This window comes from Hydractinia symbiolongicarpus, chromosome 9 (genome assembly GCF_029227915.1).
Source record: "Hydractinia symbiolongicarpus strain clone_291-10 chromosome 9, HSymV2.1, whole genome shotgun sequence".
Taxonomy (NCBI): Eukaryota; Metazoa; Cnidaria; class Hydrozoa; order Anthoathecata; family Hydractiniidae; genus Hydractinia; species Hydractinia symbiolongicarpus.
Window position 1 is genome coordinate 27448911 of NC_079883.1, and position 17140 is coordinate 27466050.

At 33.1% G+C, this 17140-nt stretch overlaps 1 protein-coding gene across 1 annotated transcript in view; it reads left to right on the forward strand.

Annotated features, from left to right (window-relative positions):
• LOC130656793 (E3 ubiquitin-protein ligase MIB2-like) overlaps positions 1-16267 on the forward strand; it is a 36367-nt gene extending 20100 nt beyond the window's left edge. The window contains exons 9-22 of the mRNA XM_057459714.1: positions 571-738; positions 828-932; positions 2494-2608; positions 3895-4100; positions 4171-4278; positions 6508-6548; positions 6720-6876; positions 9453-9607; positions 10143-10509; positions 11687-11868; positions 12098-12263; positions 12837-12954; positions 13331-13396; positions 15238-16267. Of these exons, the coding sequence (XP_057315697.1) occupies positions 571-738; positions 828-932; positions 2494-2608; positions 3895-4100; positions 4171-4278; positions 6508-6548; positions 6720-6876; positions 9453-9607; positions 10143-10509; positions 11687-11868; positions 12098-12263; positions 12837-12954; positions 13331-13396; positions 15238-15434 (2151 nt within the window). The 3' untranslated portion in view covers positions 15435-16267. The remainder of the gene's footprint in view (positions 1-570; positions 739-827; positions 933-2493; positions 2609-3894; positions 4101-4170; positions 4279-6507; positions 6549-6719; positions 6877-9452; positions 9608-10142; positions 10510-11686; positions 11869-12097; positions 12264-12836; positions 12955-13330; positions 13397-15237) is intronic.
• Positions 16268-17140: the final 873 nt, after the last annotated feature.

Sequence of the window (17140 nt, forward strand, 5' to 3'; positions counted from 1 at the left end):
GTGAGCTAAACTAAAAGCTTGTGTGTCCATAGGTCAAAAGGACAGACTGAGTTTGCGAGGTCTATGCCCTTGACCAAGGGCATTGTATTTTACAGTACAACATCAAAACCGTCAGTATCCACTTCATTACCTGACTGTATTTAATCTGCAAATAACTTTTCCTTTGTGAAAAAAATAAGCAAAGTTATATTTAAGTTGCTATTCCCAAAGCACACTAAGGAAGAAAAAACGCATGTTCGATTTTGATACTTTTCAAATTCAAGATCGTTTGATTTTAAAATTTTGTGTGTACACAAAACAAATTCTAATCATTGTTTATTAGAATTGAAAGATGGTTTTAAGGGAGCTACTTTTATATTTTTTGTGTGCTATGAAAATGTTTTTTATTTGTTTACGTTTTTATGGTACCATTTTAATAATGGCTTCCCAAAACCGGTTAGTATGACTTCATACAAAGACCTGTTAAAATAAGCCGTAAACCAATTAAATCATCGGATTTTTCATACTAACCAGTTTTTTGTATCAGTAAGGTAATAATTTGGTATATCAAGCTGTTATTTTTTTTTGTAGTGCATTGGAATAGTTGGTCATGTAATAGAGATAGCACCTACTGGAGATGTATTTGTTTTATTTGATGTTTCTGATGATGAAGACGATACCAACCTTTTTTCGTTATTCTTAAAACTTAAAGGAGTAAAGAGGCGAAAGTTAGTAATAAATCCTGCTGCACTTAAAAAAGTGAGTGGTTTCTACTAATAGTTTTTAGCACATGCTTCCTGTAGTTTGTAACAGCTTTGTGTTTTTCTTTTTTCTTTTTATATATTTAGGTTGAAAATTTACCAGTCAACGAAAAAGTTAAAGTAATCAATGATGAAAATTTATTTGCTTTAATGCAAAAAAATATTGATGTTTACAAACAAGGTCTTGAGAAGGTTTGTTACTTGATATTGGAAATTATTGAGATTAAAAGACAAGCTGTATGATTGTTTTCACAGTCCTTTAAAAATGATGTGTTTTAGAACATTTCACAATGCTCAGTGTTTACATAATCAACCTACAATCCTGAAATACTACATTTTTAATCAGTTATACTCACAGTCCTTTAGAAATGACATGTTTTAGAACATTTCACAATGCTCAGTGTTTACATAACCAACCTACAATCCTGAAATACTACATTTTTAATCAGTTATACTAAGTATGTCATTAAATTTTTTGACACTACAGTATGACACCAATGGGTTAGACTGGCGTCAATACAGTAATAAAGATTAGTGCAGCTATTGCAGTGTACCATATATTTCTAGAAACCATAATTTAAAAACTTGAAATCATGTGTGTGACTTTTGCAGAGTCGATTATATTTTTCATTATTTTCTTTAACGAATTTTATAAAACATCACCTATAAAATTGTTCTGTAATTTACCAAACTATGATGGTAAAAGAATATTGACGTCAAAGGAAAGTTTTTTAGGATTAGTGAAGCTATTGCATTGCACTTTTAAATTTAAGGCTAAATAACTTGGAAATGGGTAAAAATAATTAATTTCATATCCTGCAGGGGTAACTAGGGTAACTAGGGACCAAATTAGCACCAATTTCCTAAAGCTGGGTAAACCCACCTATTTGAGAACAGAAAGGTTAATGATGTTATCAAAAAAACCTTTAAATCCCAGATCCCTTTAATCATTCATCAAAAGCACATATTATTCTATACATTTTCTTGATCAGCATTTAAAGCTCTATACAATGAAGGAAATAGGTAAACAAATTTCTAAAAAAAAATTGTCTACATTGGTCTGATATTGCTGATGTCAGCAAAATTCCTTCACTGGTGACTAAAACAGCCCAATCCTGTACAAAAATTTGATCAGCGTTTTAAGCTTCACACAATACAGGTAACAACTAAAACAATTGTGAACAAAAAGTCATTGCTGGCATCATTAAAATTCAAATGACAGATCTTTGTTATTTCTTTTTTTTTCCGCGCAGGTAACTAGGGACACCCTGTGACCAAATTAGGTAAGTTTCCCAAACCTGGATCCCTGAATCCGTTTTGAATTGGATGGGTTGATGATGTCATCAAAAAACCTTTAAACCCCAACATCTCTGCAACCATTTGTCAAAGATACATGATCGTATACATTTTTTTAATAAGCGTGTCAAGATCTCTACAATGAAGTTATACAAATTTCGAAAAAAAATCTTTTGTGTTTCAGCGGGCCTTTGCTGATGTCATCCAAGACAACCTATTTTTCCATTGTCCTTCTGCCTAACTGTATTTTTTCAGGGGCTTTAGAGACTAGTACTCAAGATAACAAATCGATATGTTAATAAATTTTAACATTACATAATTGGGATGCCGAAACAATAGCAATATAAATAGAGTTTTAATGCGCTCTCAGATGAGTTAAATCTCCTTATCTATTTCTACCTTCATAGTTAACAGAACCCTAAAATAAATGTTGTACTCAAATATTTTCCACCTTTAGTTAGCAGGAAAAGAAGGAGTTGTTATAAAGCCATTTGATGGAAAGACAATCTCTGTAAAATTTGGTGATAGAGTAATTGTTCCATTAAGTGTAGCTGCTATTGCTGAGGAAGAAGGTAAATTTTAAGTTAATGTTGTAGCAAAAGAAAAAAAAATTAATAAAGAATTATTATGCTTAATATAGGCAATACTACTTGCTGTCCAACCAATCCTTTTTAAAAGGAACAAAAGTGATAACAAGTTGGACTAAATTGTTTATAAAAGCGGGAATAGAAACTTTAAATTTTTTGGTCTTTGTGAACTCTCAAGGTTTTTAACCCTATTCAGTCTGGAGTGGGTGGATTTTTTTAATAACTTTTTGCTACTACATTGCTATGATACTTACTGAGTTTTCATATTTATGCATGCCCAATTGTTTGGTCTCTCATGGCCTCAGATATTGCCCATTACTCAAAACTACCCCTAAATTTCAATAAAATCCCTATAATTAGGAAAACAAATATCGTTAGAATTATCCTTAGAACTTAAAACTCACAACACAACTTTAGTTCAGCAAAGAAATAAAATTTGGACACATGGTGTACCTCTTATTTTCTTATTTTGGGGGGATTTTGCAGAGAAATCAGAAACAAATGGATTTTTGAGCGATTTTTGACTTTTTTTCATGTGAATTAAGTAAAATATATTAAATATTTTTTATTTGGCTATCAGAAAATTGAAAGTGTGAAAAATTCATTTAGGAATAAAAGTATTAAATTTTAAACAAATTAGTGATATTTTTGACATATTTGAAGTTTTGGATGACGTCACAGAAAAAGTGCTAACAGAAGAGCAAAAATTGGTTGCTGCCATTTTTTTTTCCTTTTATGATTTACTATAAGCATGCCAAGTTTGATTCCATTTGGAGAAGCCTAATAAAAGTTATGGAGGAGATGGGGGAATGAGCATCCCCTTAATAATATGTTTCAAATAACCTGAAGGTTGAGGTGAAAGGGGTTACAGTTATCACTGTAACGGTGGAGATAAATTGGGACTTATACTTGGCACTGATCAATTTGGAAGAATGAATACAAATAAAACTGACTCAGGTTGCCAAGTCTCCTCAAATCTCATACACAATAAGATTTTTTAGCAACTTTCTCAACTCAACTTATTTTTAGTTTTGCAACGTCTCCAATGTCTTTATTTCTAAAATGAATAGAAATCCTAAATGGTTATTACAACAATTTGTTCTTCATCCATGACATGACAATTTCCTCAATAATCTCAATTACAAAAATGTCTTCAAACATAACATGGGGCTGAATTTCTGTAATTTGTTCCTTACAGGAACTTCTTTCTATTAAAAAATCAATTATTTCGTAGTTGTAGTGTGTTATTTTTTTCTCTCTAAAAATATTAGAAGAGGAAGAAATTTCAGGAAGAGACATGCTTGTCAGGCTTTTACGGTTATTCAGTGAGGCGATGGATGATAGTGATAACGAGGAAAAAGGAACAAAAGCAGGAAAGAAAAAAATTGAAGAGATACGTGAAAAAGACATTGTTACAACTGTTTATGAGGGAGACTTGGATGGCGCTCGGAAAATATTGACCGAAAAACCACATATGGTATATCCTAATGTCTTTTTTGTTGTGAAAATTCTCTTTTAAGGTTTGATGCTCTATTCATTTTTTGCAGATAAATGCATTTAAAAATGGAAAAAGCTCTTTGCATGTTGCATTGATCCAAGGTAATGAAGAAATGATTAACCTATTGTTGGAATTTGGCGCCGATACTAGATTAGAGGTATTTGTTCTTGCTGTAGTAAGTTTTACCAAGGGTGCATAATGTGCTTTGAAAAATAAAAAAACAATTTTGTTTTTAATAAGTTGAAATTTTAAACAGTGTGTAGCTTGATTAGAAAAGATTATCTACTTTAATTGGAGAAACATTCACAAGAGAAACCTGAAATTCATCAATTTTAGCCTTTTTCGCGAAAGTTGATTAATTCCAAAGAACTTTCAGCTAATGATTTTTATATTTTCAGAAATTTTATTTGTGATTTGAACATATCTAAAAGAATTTTAAAAATTTTCACCTCCTTGAAGTCTCTTTTGAAAGTTTTTTCTGATTTAAGTATTATATCAATTCAGGCCTAGTCAGCCAACCTATTGAGGTGCCAAATAAGCAAGAACTCAAAGGGAACCTGAGGTATAAAATGATGTTGGGCTTATATTATAGAGCTAAAAAGTTGGTTAACAAGTCTTTTTAAGATTTTAAAAAGCTCTTTTCGTTCTCAAAATATTCACATTTAAAGAATTTCGGATTTAATTATGCTGCATGAATTATGATGTCATATTTCAGTAATAGCAAATTTAGACATTTTCTTTCATCAGTAATTTTAGACCTGTTAAGGGATGTGCATGCAAACTTCATCAATGTATAGATATTATAAAGGTTAATTGATTAACATAATTTTTATTACTGTGGAAAGTTTATCATTTCTTGAACATGATAGTTTAGTAGGCGACGTTTGGGGAGATCCTTCTCCCATCATCGGGCAAAGTAAAATGATGTTGCGCATGTATTTATATAATTGCAGAGGATTGAAATTCATAAAAATTAACCAATCAGAAACGAGCTGATAATTACAGTTAATTATGGTAATTAACATTTTCGGACCTAGATGTAGGTAACTACTTCTTCTGTAGGGCTGGTAACCAAATCTCAGGAAGTTGATATGAGATGCTGTTTATGTGTTTGTTACGTTCTACACTGTTGATGGTTTCTTTAATCTTCCTGGCCGTTGTTCTGGATTCCCTGTCAATGATTTTCTTCTCATCCCATTTAAACATAATTTTTTTTTGCCAAAATGGCACTTGTTTGCTCGTCCCAGGCCTCTTATTTTTTTGCTGACAAACTTATAACTTGGGATCGGTTTGCAATCAAATTTTGTGAGTAAACATATAGGGCTTATACAAGCTTACCCACAAAATTTGATTGGAAACCAAGTTGCAGATCCCGAGTTATTGAGTCGTCAGCAAAAAAATAAGAGGCCTGGGACGAGCAAGCGAGTGTCATTTTGGCAAAAAAAAATTATGTTAATCAATTAACCTTTATAATATCTATGCATTGATAAAGTTTGAATGCACACCCCTTAACAAGTCTAAAATTACTAATGAAAGAAAATGTCAAAATTTGCTATTACTGAAATATGACATAATAATTCATGCAGCATAATTAAATCTGAAATTTTTTAAATGTGAATATCTTGAGAATGAAAAGAGCTTTTTAAAAAATTTAAAAAGACTTTTTAGCTAACTTTTTAAGCTCTATAATATAAGTCCAACATTATTTTATACCTCGGGTTCTCTTTAATGTTATTCTTATACAAATTTTTTTGGCACTTTCCTATGTAGGATTTAATTAAACAACCCTGAAGGGTGCAAAATTTACAAAGACTAGAAATATTTAGGAATAATTTGGCACAGGCTTCAGCTATCTGAATGCATTGCTAACATTGGTGCACGTAGTGTACTGGGTTTATCTGCGACTCCAAGTTTCAGGTTCAAAGATTAAATCTCACTCATTGTTAGCCAGGTAGAAAGTAGCTCTACTTCAATTTGATTACATCAATTATGGTTGCCTGTCATGATTTTAGACTTGATTAGAATGAATCTTTCTTGGTAGATGGACACAGATAAATTTTTGAAAGCATGTACAGATATTAGTAAATATTGAGCGAACCTCATTTTGGTTAAAAATAATTATTTTTCCTGAAAAACCAATCCTAATTCTTTTTTGTAACTTAGGTTGCAGAAAACAAGTAATTATTAACCATAAAAAATCCTGCCACAAAATTATAAAATTGCTATTATCAATATTGCTGCTCTAATTTTATTGTATACGTTTTTTTTGTATAACGTAAGTCTTACAAAATGCTCCTATATAATAAAATATTAACAAGTTCTTTGATGCTATAAATATATTGTGCCTTGATTTTTTAAATGTTTATTTATTTATTGCTTTCTATAGAGTGATGATGGAGATACTGCTTTACATTTTGCAGTTGCAAGGTAAAATATATCTTGTTAATTTTTAATAACATCTTAGACCAGATACCTATCTATTGAAGGCTGCCTGTCAATTTAGTTTAAAAGAAAAGTTGGGGAGGAGAGCGAAGTTTGTTGGTGCATCATGACAGTGGAATGTTTCATATAAATAATTTTGAGTAATTTTAACTTTAGCGACATGGTAGCAACTGGTCGATTGCTGATTAGACGTGGGTGTCCAAGAAATAACAAAAACAAAACTGGTTTTACGGCTCTTCATGCAGCTGTCCTTAAACAAAGCGCAGGATTTGTACAAATGTTGGTCAGTGAAAAGTGTGATCCCAGTGTCAAGGTAATAATGCATGGCAATCAAAAACATCATTTTTCCATTCGCAGTTACTGGGTTTTCTGAGGAAAAATTTGGTTTAAAAAAATTCAAAGCTCCAGGTATAGGATATAAAAATTTAAAGAAACGGACAGTTTTTCACTCAAGGATGTATTACTTTTAAATTATGTCAAAGAGCAGATTTAAAGCGCTTTCTTAGCCTGCTTGATTTGTTGGAAAATTTGGACTGAAAACTCTTTGTGAAAAATTAACAACATTTGGAATATGCGCTCTTGCCGCCTGGTAGTCTTGTTGTGGAGCGTTCGCTTCCATTGCGGGAGGTCTTAGATTCAAACCTCAGCTGAGTCATGCCAGAGACTACGAAAAGGTGAATCTGTCCTTTCTGCTTAGCGTTCAACATGAGAATAGGATTGATAACTTGTGCTAGCATGACTTTCGTATCTCAAATGGGAGCTTTAAGTGGATTAGGACATTTTCGCAGGACCCTCGTTGATGGCAGTACCAATAGGAACTGAAGAGGCTATCCTGGGCAAACAATTTCATTAATAAATAATAATAATAATAATAAAAATAATAATAATGCACCCTCAATGGGCGAAAAGTAAATTCCAGTCCATGTAAATATTAGCTTATTGGCGTAAAAAAGTACCATGTTGTGAATCAAAATCACTTGAAAAAGTTTGAAGAATTTTAAACATTGCTTGATATGGTTACCTTTATGTCCTAAAAAAACCATTAAAATCTAAAACACCATGATTGTCAGGGTCTCTGGTCAAATTCTTTTAAAATAAATTATTCCATGGGAAATAAATAAAGTAACTTAGTATTAATAAATAAGAATTTATTTATTAATGTACTATGAAAATAAACAGATAATTGATTCTAAGTCGATGAAAAAAATTAATTTATCTATATTTGGAAAACACTACTCATTCTCATACAATTCAAAAAGTTAGGTTGAACATATCTAGTCATATAAAGAACCCACCCTGCTTTTAGGGCATTGCTGGGGAACAGCGTGACCTTAGGTAAAAACTATTAAAATGTTTATGCTAAAGTTTGAACATGGTTTTAATTTGTAACGAAAATAATATGGTATAAGATACCAAGAGGGAGATCTATATCACTTTTTCTACCACTGTGCAGTGTGAGTAAAAATTTTAAACAAGTTTTAACAAAATTGATTTGAGATTGTATCAGTACAACTTAAAAAAGAATAAAATCATTTAACCTTTTAAGAAATGTAATCATAATTTATACTGATATCGTTCAGGGTGGCCTTGTTCTGCCCAATCTTAGGACGCTGCCCAATCTTTGGACATAAATTTGCCCAGTCTTAAGACTGGTCAGGGCGTCACAAGATTGGGCAAAAGACCCTGTTAGGCCCATCTTTAGACACCTTTTAAATTTTAAAGAAGGGATGTGCCTCACGAGCTCTGTTGTTTGCAAGACCCAACAAACATTCTTAGCACATTAAAACATCATATTTGGGTACTGTTGAATTGACCCGGCCTGTTTTTGGGCACAGTAGAATAAAAATCGTAGCTAGCTAGGTAATGGTAGAGCAGATGTTACACATATAGCATTTTTATACAGCTTGTTGTGACTAAATTTTAGAAATAAAATGTTTATATTTATGAAGAATCGGAAAAATCTTATTCAACCACATTATTAGTTAACTGGCTGTTAATTTCATTGGCTGAGATGTTTAGCCAGCTAGCTAGCTAGCAAACTAAATATGGTTAAATAGTTTCAAGTTGTGCACATGTATAAAACATAGTATATATATATTTTTGGCCTTTGATTTTCCAAGAAAAGTTTAAATTTAGAGTTCCTTTTTAGAGGTAGAGTCTAAAAATTTTATTGTTCTGTTTGTTTTCCACAATTGTTCTAAGATTTGGCATGTACGTCAATGGATTGGGCAGTCCAGTCTTAAGTCTGGCCACCCATTTGTCACTGTCAAAAGATTGGCCTGGCCAGTCTAAAGACGGGGCGCGTTCCAAGATTGGGCAGAACAGCCTCGCCTTCTCAAAATCCTTAAAATTCCTTCTTTTCAAAAAACCTCTTCTAAAGAATTTACATTTATTATAGTGGTATAAACTGTTAGTTATATCCTTCATGTGAGCAATACATCCCTCGTTAAATTCTTTATTTGAATTGTTTCTTAATTATTTATCCTGAAATTAATACTTTCCTAAACATATTTGTTCTGGATATCAGAAATTGATAGACTTGAACCTCTAAAAAATCTTCCATTTTCCTTCAAAATGTTTCATTTTTGTGAAAAAAATCCTCTAAATACAGTGCAATCTCTTTTAAAGTCCTCTAAAATCTTGGGTGCCACAAATTATTTCTGAAAAAAAAAATTGTGGACAAATTTGTGGCCAAGTACTTTCTTTTTTGCTCAACTTCAACTTATTCATTTCTTCAATTGCTTTTACAACACTTTCAAAAAATATGTTAAAACTACAAATAATACTAAAAGCATTTTCATACAACGATTTTTCTTAGCCATGCTTTGATCTAAAAATTTTTTTTCTTATTAACATAAACTCACTTAAATTCCAGTTATTCTTTCTAAGGATCATAATGGTAACACTGCACTCCACGATGCTTGTGATAAGGGGAATTCAACTATTGCTGAAATCTTAATATCCTCTCCACTCTGCGATATCACCGTTTTCAACCAGAAGGGATTTAATGCCTTGCATTATGCTGCTTTAAAGGGACAGCTCCAGTAAGTAATCAGCTTTTACCATTTTCAAGCAACACTACCTGTTGCTTTACTGCTTAGCCCTATTCCCATATTGAAAAAGGGATACCTGTAGATAATTGTAAAGAACATTTAAGAAAGTATTTTATTACCTAGCTGGTGCAAAAAAATCAGTTACTATAAAATATCCGATGATTTGATTGGCTTACAGCTTATTTAAACATGGCTTTGTATGGAGCCATACTAACCCGTTTAGTAGCCATTGTTAAAAAGTAAACAAATAAAAAACATCACATCAATGTGTGTTTTGGTGACTTTAAGAAGCAACTAATGGCTTCAAATTTTTGCTTACATAAAAAAATTTATTTTTTATATGAGATACAGTCAGGTAATAAAACTGAAACTGACCGGTTTGTAACCTCAGCCTGTATTTTTGGGCTCAGGCTCTGTATTTTACAGTACAACACCAAAACCGGTACGGTTTAATAAAAACTCAGCTAGTGGTATTTCAGTTAACATCTTCTCAACAGTGATTTAATAATATTTCTTTTTCATTTAGGATTGTTCAAACTATGCTTGAACAATACCCAGAGGCTGTCAACATTCCTAAAGAAGATGGTTTCACAGTATTACATATAGCTATTGTCAATGGAATGGAAGACGTTACTGATTTTTTATTAACATTTTATGCCAATGGTGGACTAGACCTGGAACAGAAAACCAAGGCTGGTCAAACCTCTCTACATATTGCTTGTATTGAAGGTTTTCTCAGTATTGTGAAGATTTTGTTAAACCATGGTGCAAAGGTTGATGCTGAAACTAAGGAAGGAGACACTGCAGCTCATCAGTGTGTGTACAAGCATGCCATGCTGTGTAACTTACCTCAGCAGTTGCAAGGTTTTGAACTCTATCCTGATGTACAAACAGTAAGACATGTTTTTTTTTTGTTATTTTGCTGATTTATCATTGAAGACCATTAACATACCTGTAATTGCATGTGTGTTTCTGTTAGGAAGATATCGTATACGTTGTCTGGTAACATAAATATTAATAATCTTTGAACAATAATCAACGATAAATTGTAGCGTCATTTCGTATTGTGTTGACAGAAAATAGATTAATAGAGCGTTTGAATGTTCAAAAATTGAAATGCTCGCCTAATAATTCCTGAACCGACCCAAAGCATTTCTTTCCAAGGCTTTGGTTAAAAAATCTATATTATAATGCCCGTATACGTCCGTCCGTCCGTCTGCCTGTCACGCAAAATGCTAGCTTAGCTGCGACGGGCGAACGCCTTGGATTTTTCCACGGGCTAACGACTAGTACTTTCAAAACCTGAAACTTGAAACCTGAAACCCTACCAAAACCCTTGTGATATTATAAGTACGCCCTCTGAGAAACAAAAACACATCCACATAGGAGTAACCTAACTGTTTGCAGTGATTTGCACATATCAGGTTCAAGGTTTGTCAGTTCCCGAGACTAGTTATGAGAAAAAACAACAATTTCTCAATCTAAAATATTTATTTCAAACAATACTAAATTTTCTTTGCGAAAAACAGGAGTACAACAAAGATGAACCTGGTTTTTTCAGCATAAGGTATCTACAAATGGGAAAATCTGGTTGTACAACGAGAGTGGTCGGGATACCTAGTTGTATCACGAGAGTGGTTGCGATACCTGGTCGTATCACGAGAGTGGTCAGAATACCTGGTCGTATCACGAGAGTGCCTAGGATACCTGGTCGTATCACGAGAGTGCCTAGGATACCTGGTCGTATCACGAAAGTGCTTAGGAGTCATCACTTTATCTTAGGTTGTTCATCATTTGGGTTTAAGTGATTTAAAGGTGGTATTAAGTTTTCAATTTGTAACCGTGAAACATTTGGTGCATAGAAGGCTAACGAATCCTAAAAAGATTGGGTTTACAAAATTATGTTGTCACGAAAGAACTCATAATGAAAAGTTTCGCTGTGTGAATCTTTATGAGTCTTTTTTTTTCTACATGATATATACCCAGTTAAGCATTGTGAAGAGTAGACACAATTTTACTCCGCCAGAATATAACAAGGAAGTGAATTTAATAATATGTCTTTTTCTTCAGGTGAGATCACATTTTTCTAACCACCAAGCAAGTGGTATTGTGATAGCCTGCTTCCTGCTTGAGAACGGAGCATCGATCAATTACATCAATCACAAGGGACAATCTTTACTTGATATTTGCGATAATGCTAGATTGAAAAGACTCTTGGTTGAGTTTGCACAAAAGAACACAGCTACTGTAAGGTATGTTTTTGGCATTTTATTATTTTTATTAATTTTTTTTATTATATTTGAAATAATTTTGTTTATATATTCCATAAATTACTAATTAAAAAATGCCTAATGTGTATGGGGGTGTGGGGGGAGTTGGAATATTAAGAGAAAGTTTCAATCAGGCAAGATTCGGAATTGAACATTTCACTGGATATTATTATTTTTGTACAACATCTAGATATATTTTTTTTGTATTTAGTTCACCAACATCAAAAAACGCCCCTGCTTTGGTCAGTGAAGTTTCTGTTGAAATGTGTCCTATGTGTAATGTTGAAAATCCAGTGGAAGGACGTTTTCAACCATGTGGACATGCACTGTTGTGTTATGACCACGCAGAGTGCATGAAGAAATGTCCAGAATGCAAAGTATGTTAAACTCCATATTATGACTAGTTGCATTCTATAATTCCCGTGGTACTTACAGTAGAGACTTTGCACATGATAAAGGAGACATTTCCCAGACCTTTGTATTGCTCGCTTTGAAGTAATCTCTCATACATTAAAAACCTGACTCAAGAGCTTAATTAAGAGCTTAATTTTGCTTGAATCTGGCATGTTAATACAAATGTATTTCACCTGCCTGATGAAAATACTGACTTCATGCAAACACGCGATGAAACTATCTAATGAAGGGTACCCAAGTTAACCTACCTAGCCAGATCAATTACTGATTGAATTTATATTTACGTTTGCACATACATTTAGTATTTACACATTTCAGCCATTGTAATTTATGGATGCTTGAAATATATGTCGATTAATAATAATAATAATAATATACATATAAATACATTTTTAGTAAAGGATTTGTGTGGAACAACGCCCACTGTAACAACACCCACTCTCACAAGAGGTTATCCACTTAACAAAGCATGGATAATTGTTATTTTTTTAATTAACTTTTTTACAATACAAATTTTTGTTTTCACTTTTATGTAGAAACAAGTAGAAAGCATTAGCCGACTATCAATTGAACGTCTGCCGAACTGTATGATATGTCGTGACGTGCGTGTAAACGTCACATTCGAACCTTGCGGTCACCAAATTGCTTGCTATGGTAGGTCTATTACTTCTCCAATGAAACTTGTCACCGAAAAATGTTTTGATTTCTCTTACTGGTAAAATGACTGATTTACAGCTTGTTTGCCGGAAGCCGAGTTTGCTCTAAAAAAGCCAATCAAAATCTGAAGTTATAAATGTCAAGCATTCGTTGCCCCTGCGTCAGCCATAGCATTCTATGTCCTTATTTTTTGGGGAAAAAGTTAAAAACCTACTTTTCTCAGTAGTGAGGTTCTTTTGCCAAAAGTTGTTACTTTATGCTCAGAAATTTTCTTTGGCGTTTTTTGTTACTCGTTAAATGGTCTAATGTCGGAATAACGAATGTTTTGGGGACCTGGATTATATATTGATTGACTTTTGATTCTGTCTTGTAGTGTGTGGGAAAAGATTCAAGATGTGTTTGAAATGTGATCTGCCAATTAAAACCAAAGTTCCGATTGGTAAGTGTTGTTATTGTTTTTGTTACTGTTGTTGTTTTGCCTGAGAACTGCTTTGTTTAGCAGCCAGAGTAATAAGCTCTGGCCCATTTTTTTGGATATAGCCGTTACAAAGGTATCTCAGGTTGAAGAATAATCTTTGGGACAAACATTTATCTTTTAACAGAAGATAAGATACTGACGACAAGTTGAAAATAAGAAAACTATACCAGTTTATGAAACAACTTTCTGATCAATGATTGCTTTTTTTATAAAAATTTAACACAGAAATTCGACGCAACGTCTTATTCTTCAGAGATGTCACACTACAGATATTTTTATTGTCTTCAATAACTTCTCGTAAAAACATGCCTCCTTTGTATCCCTTTTAATCAATTTCTCGAAAAACCGCAGTCTTAATAAGTCAATCTTTTTCTCCGTCCCATGGCAATTCTAGTTTTCGTAAGTCAACTGTGATTAGCTCCACAGATCTTCGTGTTGTAAGCATGCTCCCAGTTTATACCTTTGTGTTGTAAGCATGCTCCACTGCTTATACCTTCGTGTTGTAAGCATGCTCCACAGATTAGACCTTCGTGTTGTAAGCATGCTCCACAGTTTATACTTTCGTGTTGTAAGCATGCTCCACAGCTTATACCTTCATGTTGTAAGCATGCTCCACAGATTAGACCTTCGTGTTGTAAGCATGCTCCCAGTTTATACCTTCGTGTTGTAAGCATGCTCCACAGTTTATACCTTTGTGTTGTAAGCATGCTCCACAGATTAGACCTTCGTGTTGTAAGCATGCTCCACAGTTTATATTTCGTGTTGTAAGCATGCTCCACAGTTTATACCTTCATGTTGTAAGCATGCTCCAAAGATTATACCTTTGTGTTGTAAGCATGCTCCACAGATTAGACCTTCGTGTTGTAAACATGCTCCACAGTTTATACCTTCGTGTTGTAAGCATGCTCCACAGATTAGACCTTCGTGCTGTAAGCATGCTCCACTCAATATCCATTTCCATTCCGCAAAATATACAGCTGAAATGGACATACTAACATGAAAACGAGGTTAGTTTAAAGACAATTTTAATTTGTCAGCGAAGTGATGCACATATAGTTTGTTTACCTTTATTATTTCTTAAATTAACTTGTTAAATAGCCTAATTATGAACTTTTGGTAAAAGAAATATAAATTGGCGTTTATTTTATACCCATTGGTGTTATTAAAGTTGCTGGTTTATATTTTTGTACGAGTGTTTAGCTAGCCAAGGTTGGTTACTACTAGCTAGCTAGTTGGAGCTTTAACCAATGTTGTTGACATATATATACACTTTATTCTTTGTTATTGCATATCTTTTATTTTTGAAAACATCTGTAAAAAAGATGATGATTATTTCTATAAGTATTGCCAGGTTGTTATTCCATGTCAGGTATAACTATGGGTATTGTAATTTATTTGTACGTAAAAGCAAAGATCAACAACTTTTATGAAAATAATTTTTTTTTAATGAGGGTGCTCTTCTTAGACAAATCTGATAGAATTAGCATAAAAACTTTCCTGTATTATTCCTGTATTTCTTGAATTTCCAAATTTAAGCATTCTACTGTAAGAGGGAAATAGATTTTTTATAAAAAAAACTACGTACTTTAATGAAATAAAAATAGGGTTGTTTTTTTTTTTTTGTTATTTTTTTGTTGTTTTTTTTTTTTTTTTTTTTTTGGGGGGGGGGATGATTACTTTAAAAGCTAAGTGAATTGTAGAAGAATAAACCAGTCACGATTTGTTTCAAGTCACATGTTGTTACAATGTTTACAAATGTTTACAAATTCGTACAATAGTGAAATGTTAAAGCATACGTTTAGGTGAGATACCTGAGGAAGATTCACCAGATGCTTCATCCGATGGAAACGAAAGTCATTTGTGCAACATTTGCTACGAACGACGAAAAAACGCAGCTTTTCTTTGCGGTCATGGAGCGTGTATGAAGTGCGCGCATGCACTTCGAGACTGCCACATCTGTCGCAGGAAAATTGAACGCATTATCGAAATATTCGATTGAATGAGTGAGGTACAAGAAATGAATTTTGTAATTTTTATTTTTATTAAAGAGTCGCACTTGTAGAATAATTTATAGGAGAAATTTCGTTTCGAGAATTTTTTTAATTACACACAGTTTCGTTCTTCAAATTTTTATGTATAACAGTGTTTTTTTAGCATAGTAAACACAGAAAGAGGTTGGTGAAACTAATCTCGGAGAATGTGTTGAGAGAAATCTTTTTTAGCAATTTGTTTTTCAAGCACTACGTAAAAACATGTAGTTCTTCATGTAAAGTTAAAACCAAGCAAAAGGATAAATAGTTTAGAGATATTAATCCGGGGCAAACCATACACGTGAAAAATAAATTTTGGAACGGTATGCGCATCGTAAAATATTCCAATATCACGCGTTATCACATGGAGTATTTTTGATAACACGGTTTGCTCCGGGTTTTAGAAGGTATTTTTTAAACTTTTATAAAGTAATTTTTGATAAATTGGCAGCATGTATTAACTATATGCTTGTGACCAGGTTTATATGGGAAAATAAAAAGCTCTCTTTGCGTACATTTAAACTACCTAGCTTTTACGATTCTTAGTCAACAACGCTTTCATGAAATGTACGTATTTTGAGCTCTTGTAACTACATTGCCACTCATTCTAAAGTTGTTTAGCTTCTCTGTGCAATGAAATTCAGTAGAGAAGGTGAATCATTCTTCAAGCGCAGCGAGGTTGGTAGGCGACAGTTAGTCGTACAGTGACGCGTGTGTGTTCTTATGCATAAGTAGTCATATTTCGGCAGAAGAGTTTATATCGACTGCATGTTGTTACAAAAGATCATAAAAATATAAACAAGATGTCTTTGTTTTTTAAATTTTTCCTCATCCTCATTTTCCTCATTTTTCAATGCCTACCCTTGTATTATACAAGGGTAGCCATTGAAAATCTTCAGGATTTTTTTTTTTTTTTGCAGAGATAGTTATTTTCACGTTATTTTGGAGGGGGTGGGCAAATTGTGGAGGTTTTTTTGACATGCTGACACGACTAAGTAAAACGCTTCAAGTTCTTTGTACGTGCTTAGAAAAAAATTTCTACCTCCATGAATAAATCAAAAAAGAAAGATGCTTTGGACAAATAGCCACGACTTCACTTGGGTAAGCTTGCATCTTTTAACCAACTTCGTATCTAATCCTCCAAATCTTTTACATCTTGTTCCTGCTTACTCCTACCATGCTGTCACCAACTGTCGCTTCGTCCCCAGGGCTCCTTTACACTTGGTATTCGGACAGGACGAGCCGTCCGTCAGGATATCATAGGCGTAGAGGAAATGTTTAACTTAAATTTTAACAATACATAACCAGTTCCCATTGGATAGAATAAATTGATGTAGACATCCCAATGTCATAAAATAAACAGAGGAGCTAAGTCGCAATCACCAGATTATTGACGAAAAAGATGTAGACGAGTGCGAGAGTAAAAATTGTCCGCATATTACAGGAAAAAGATGGCAATGAAGAAGACGCGTGCGAGAGTAAAAATTGCCAGCTATAAACAGGTGTCCGAAAAAAAAGAACTATATAATTTTTGTCGCTTTCTTTCGCGAAATCTTTTATATTAACGGTCATTCAAAGCAGTTGCTAAAAACATGTGTCGATTTTATAATATTTCAAATTCACATGGTTTGTAAAAACAAAAATATTTACAATTTAACTGCACTTTTACAAATTT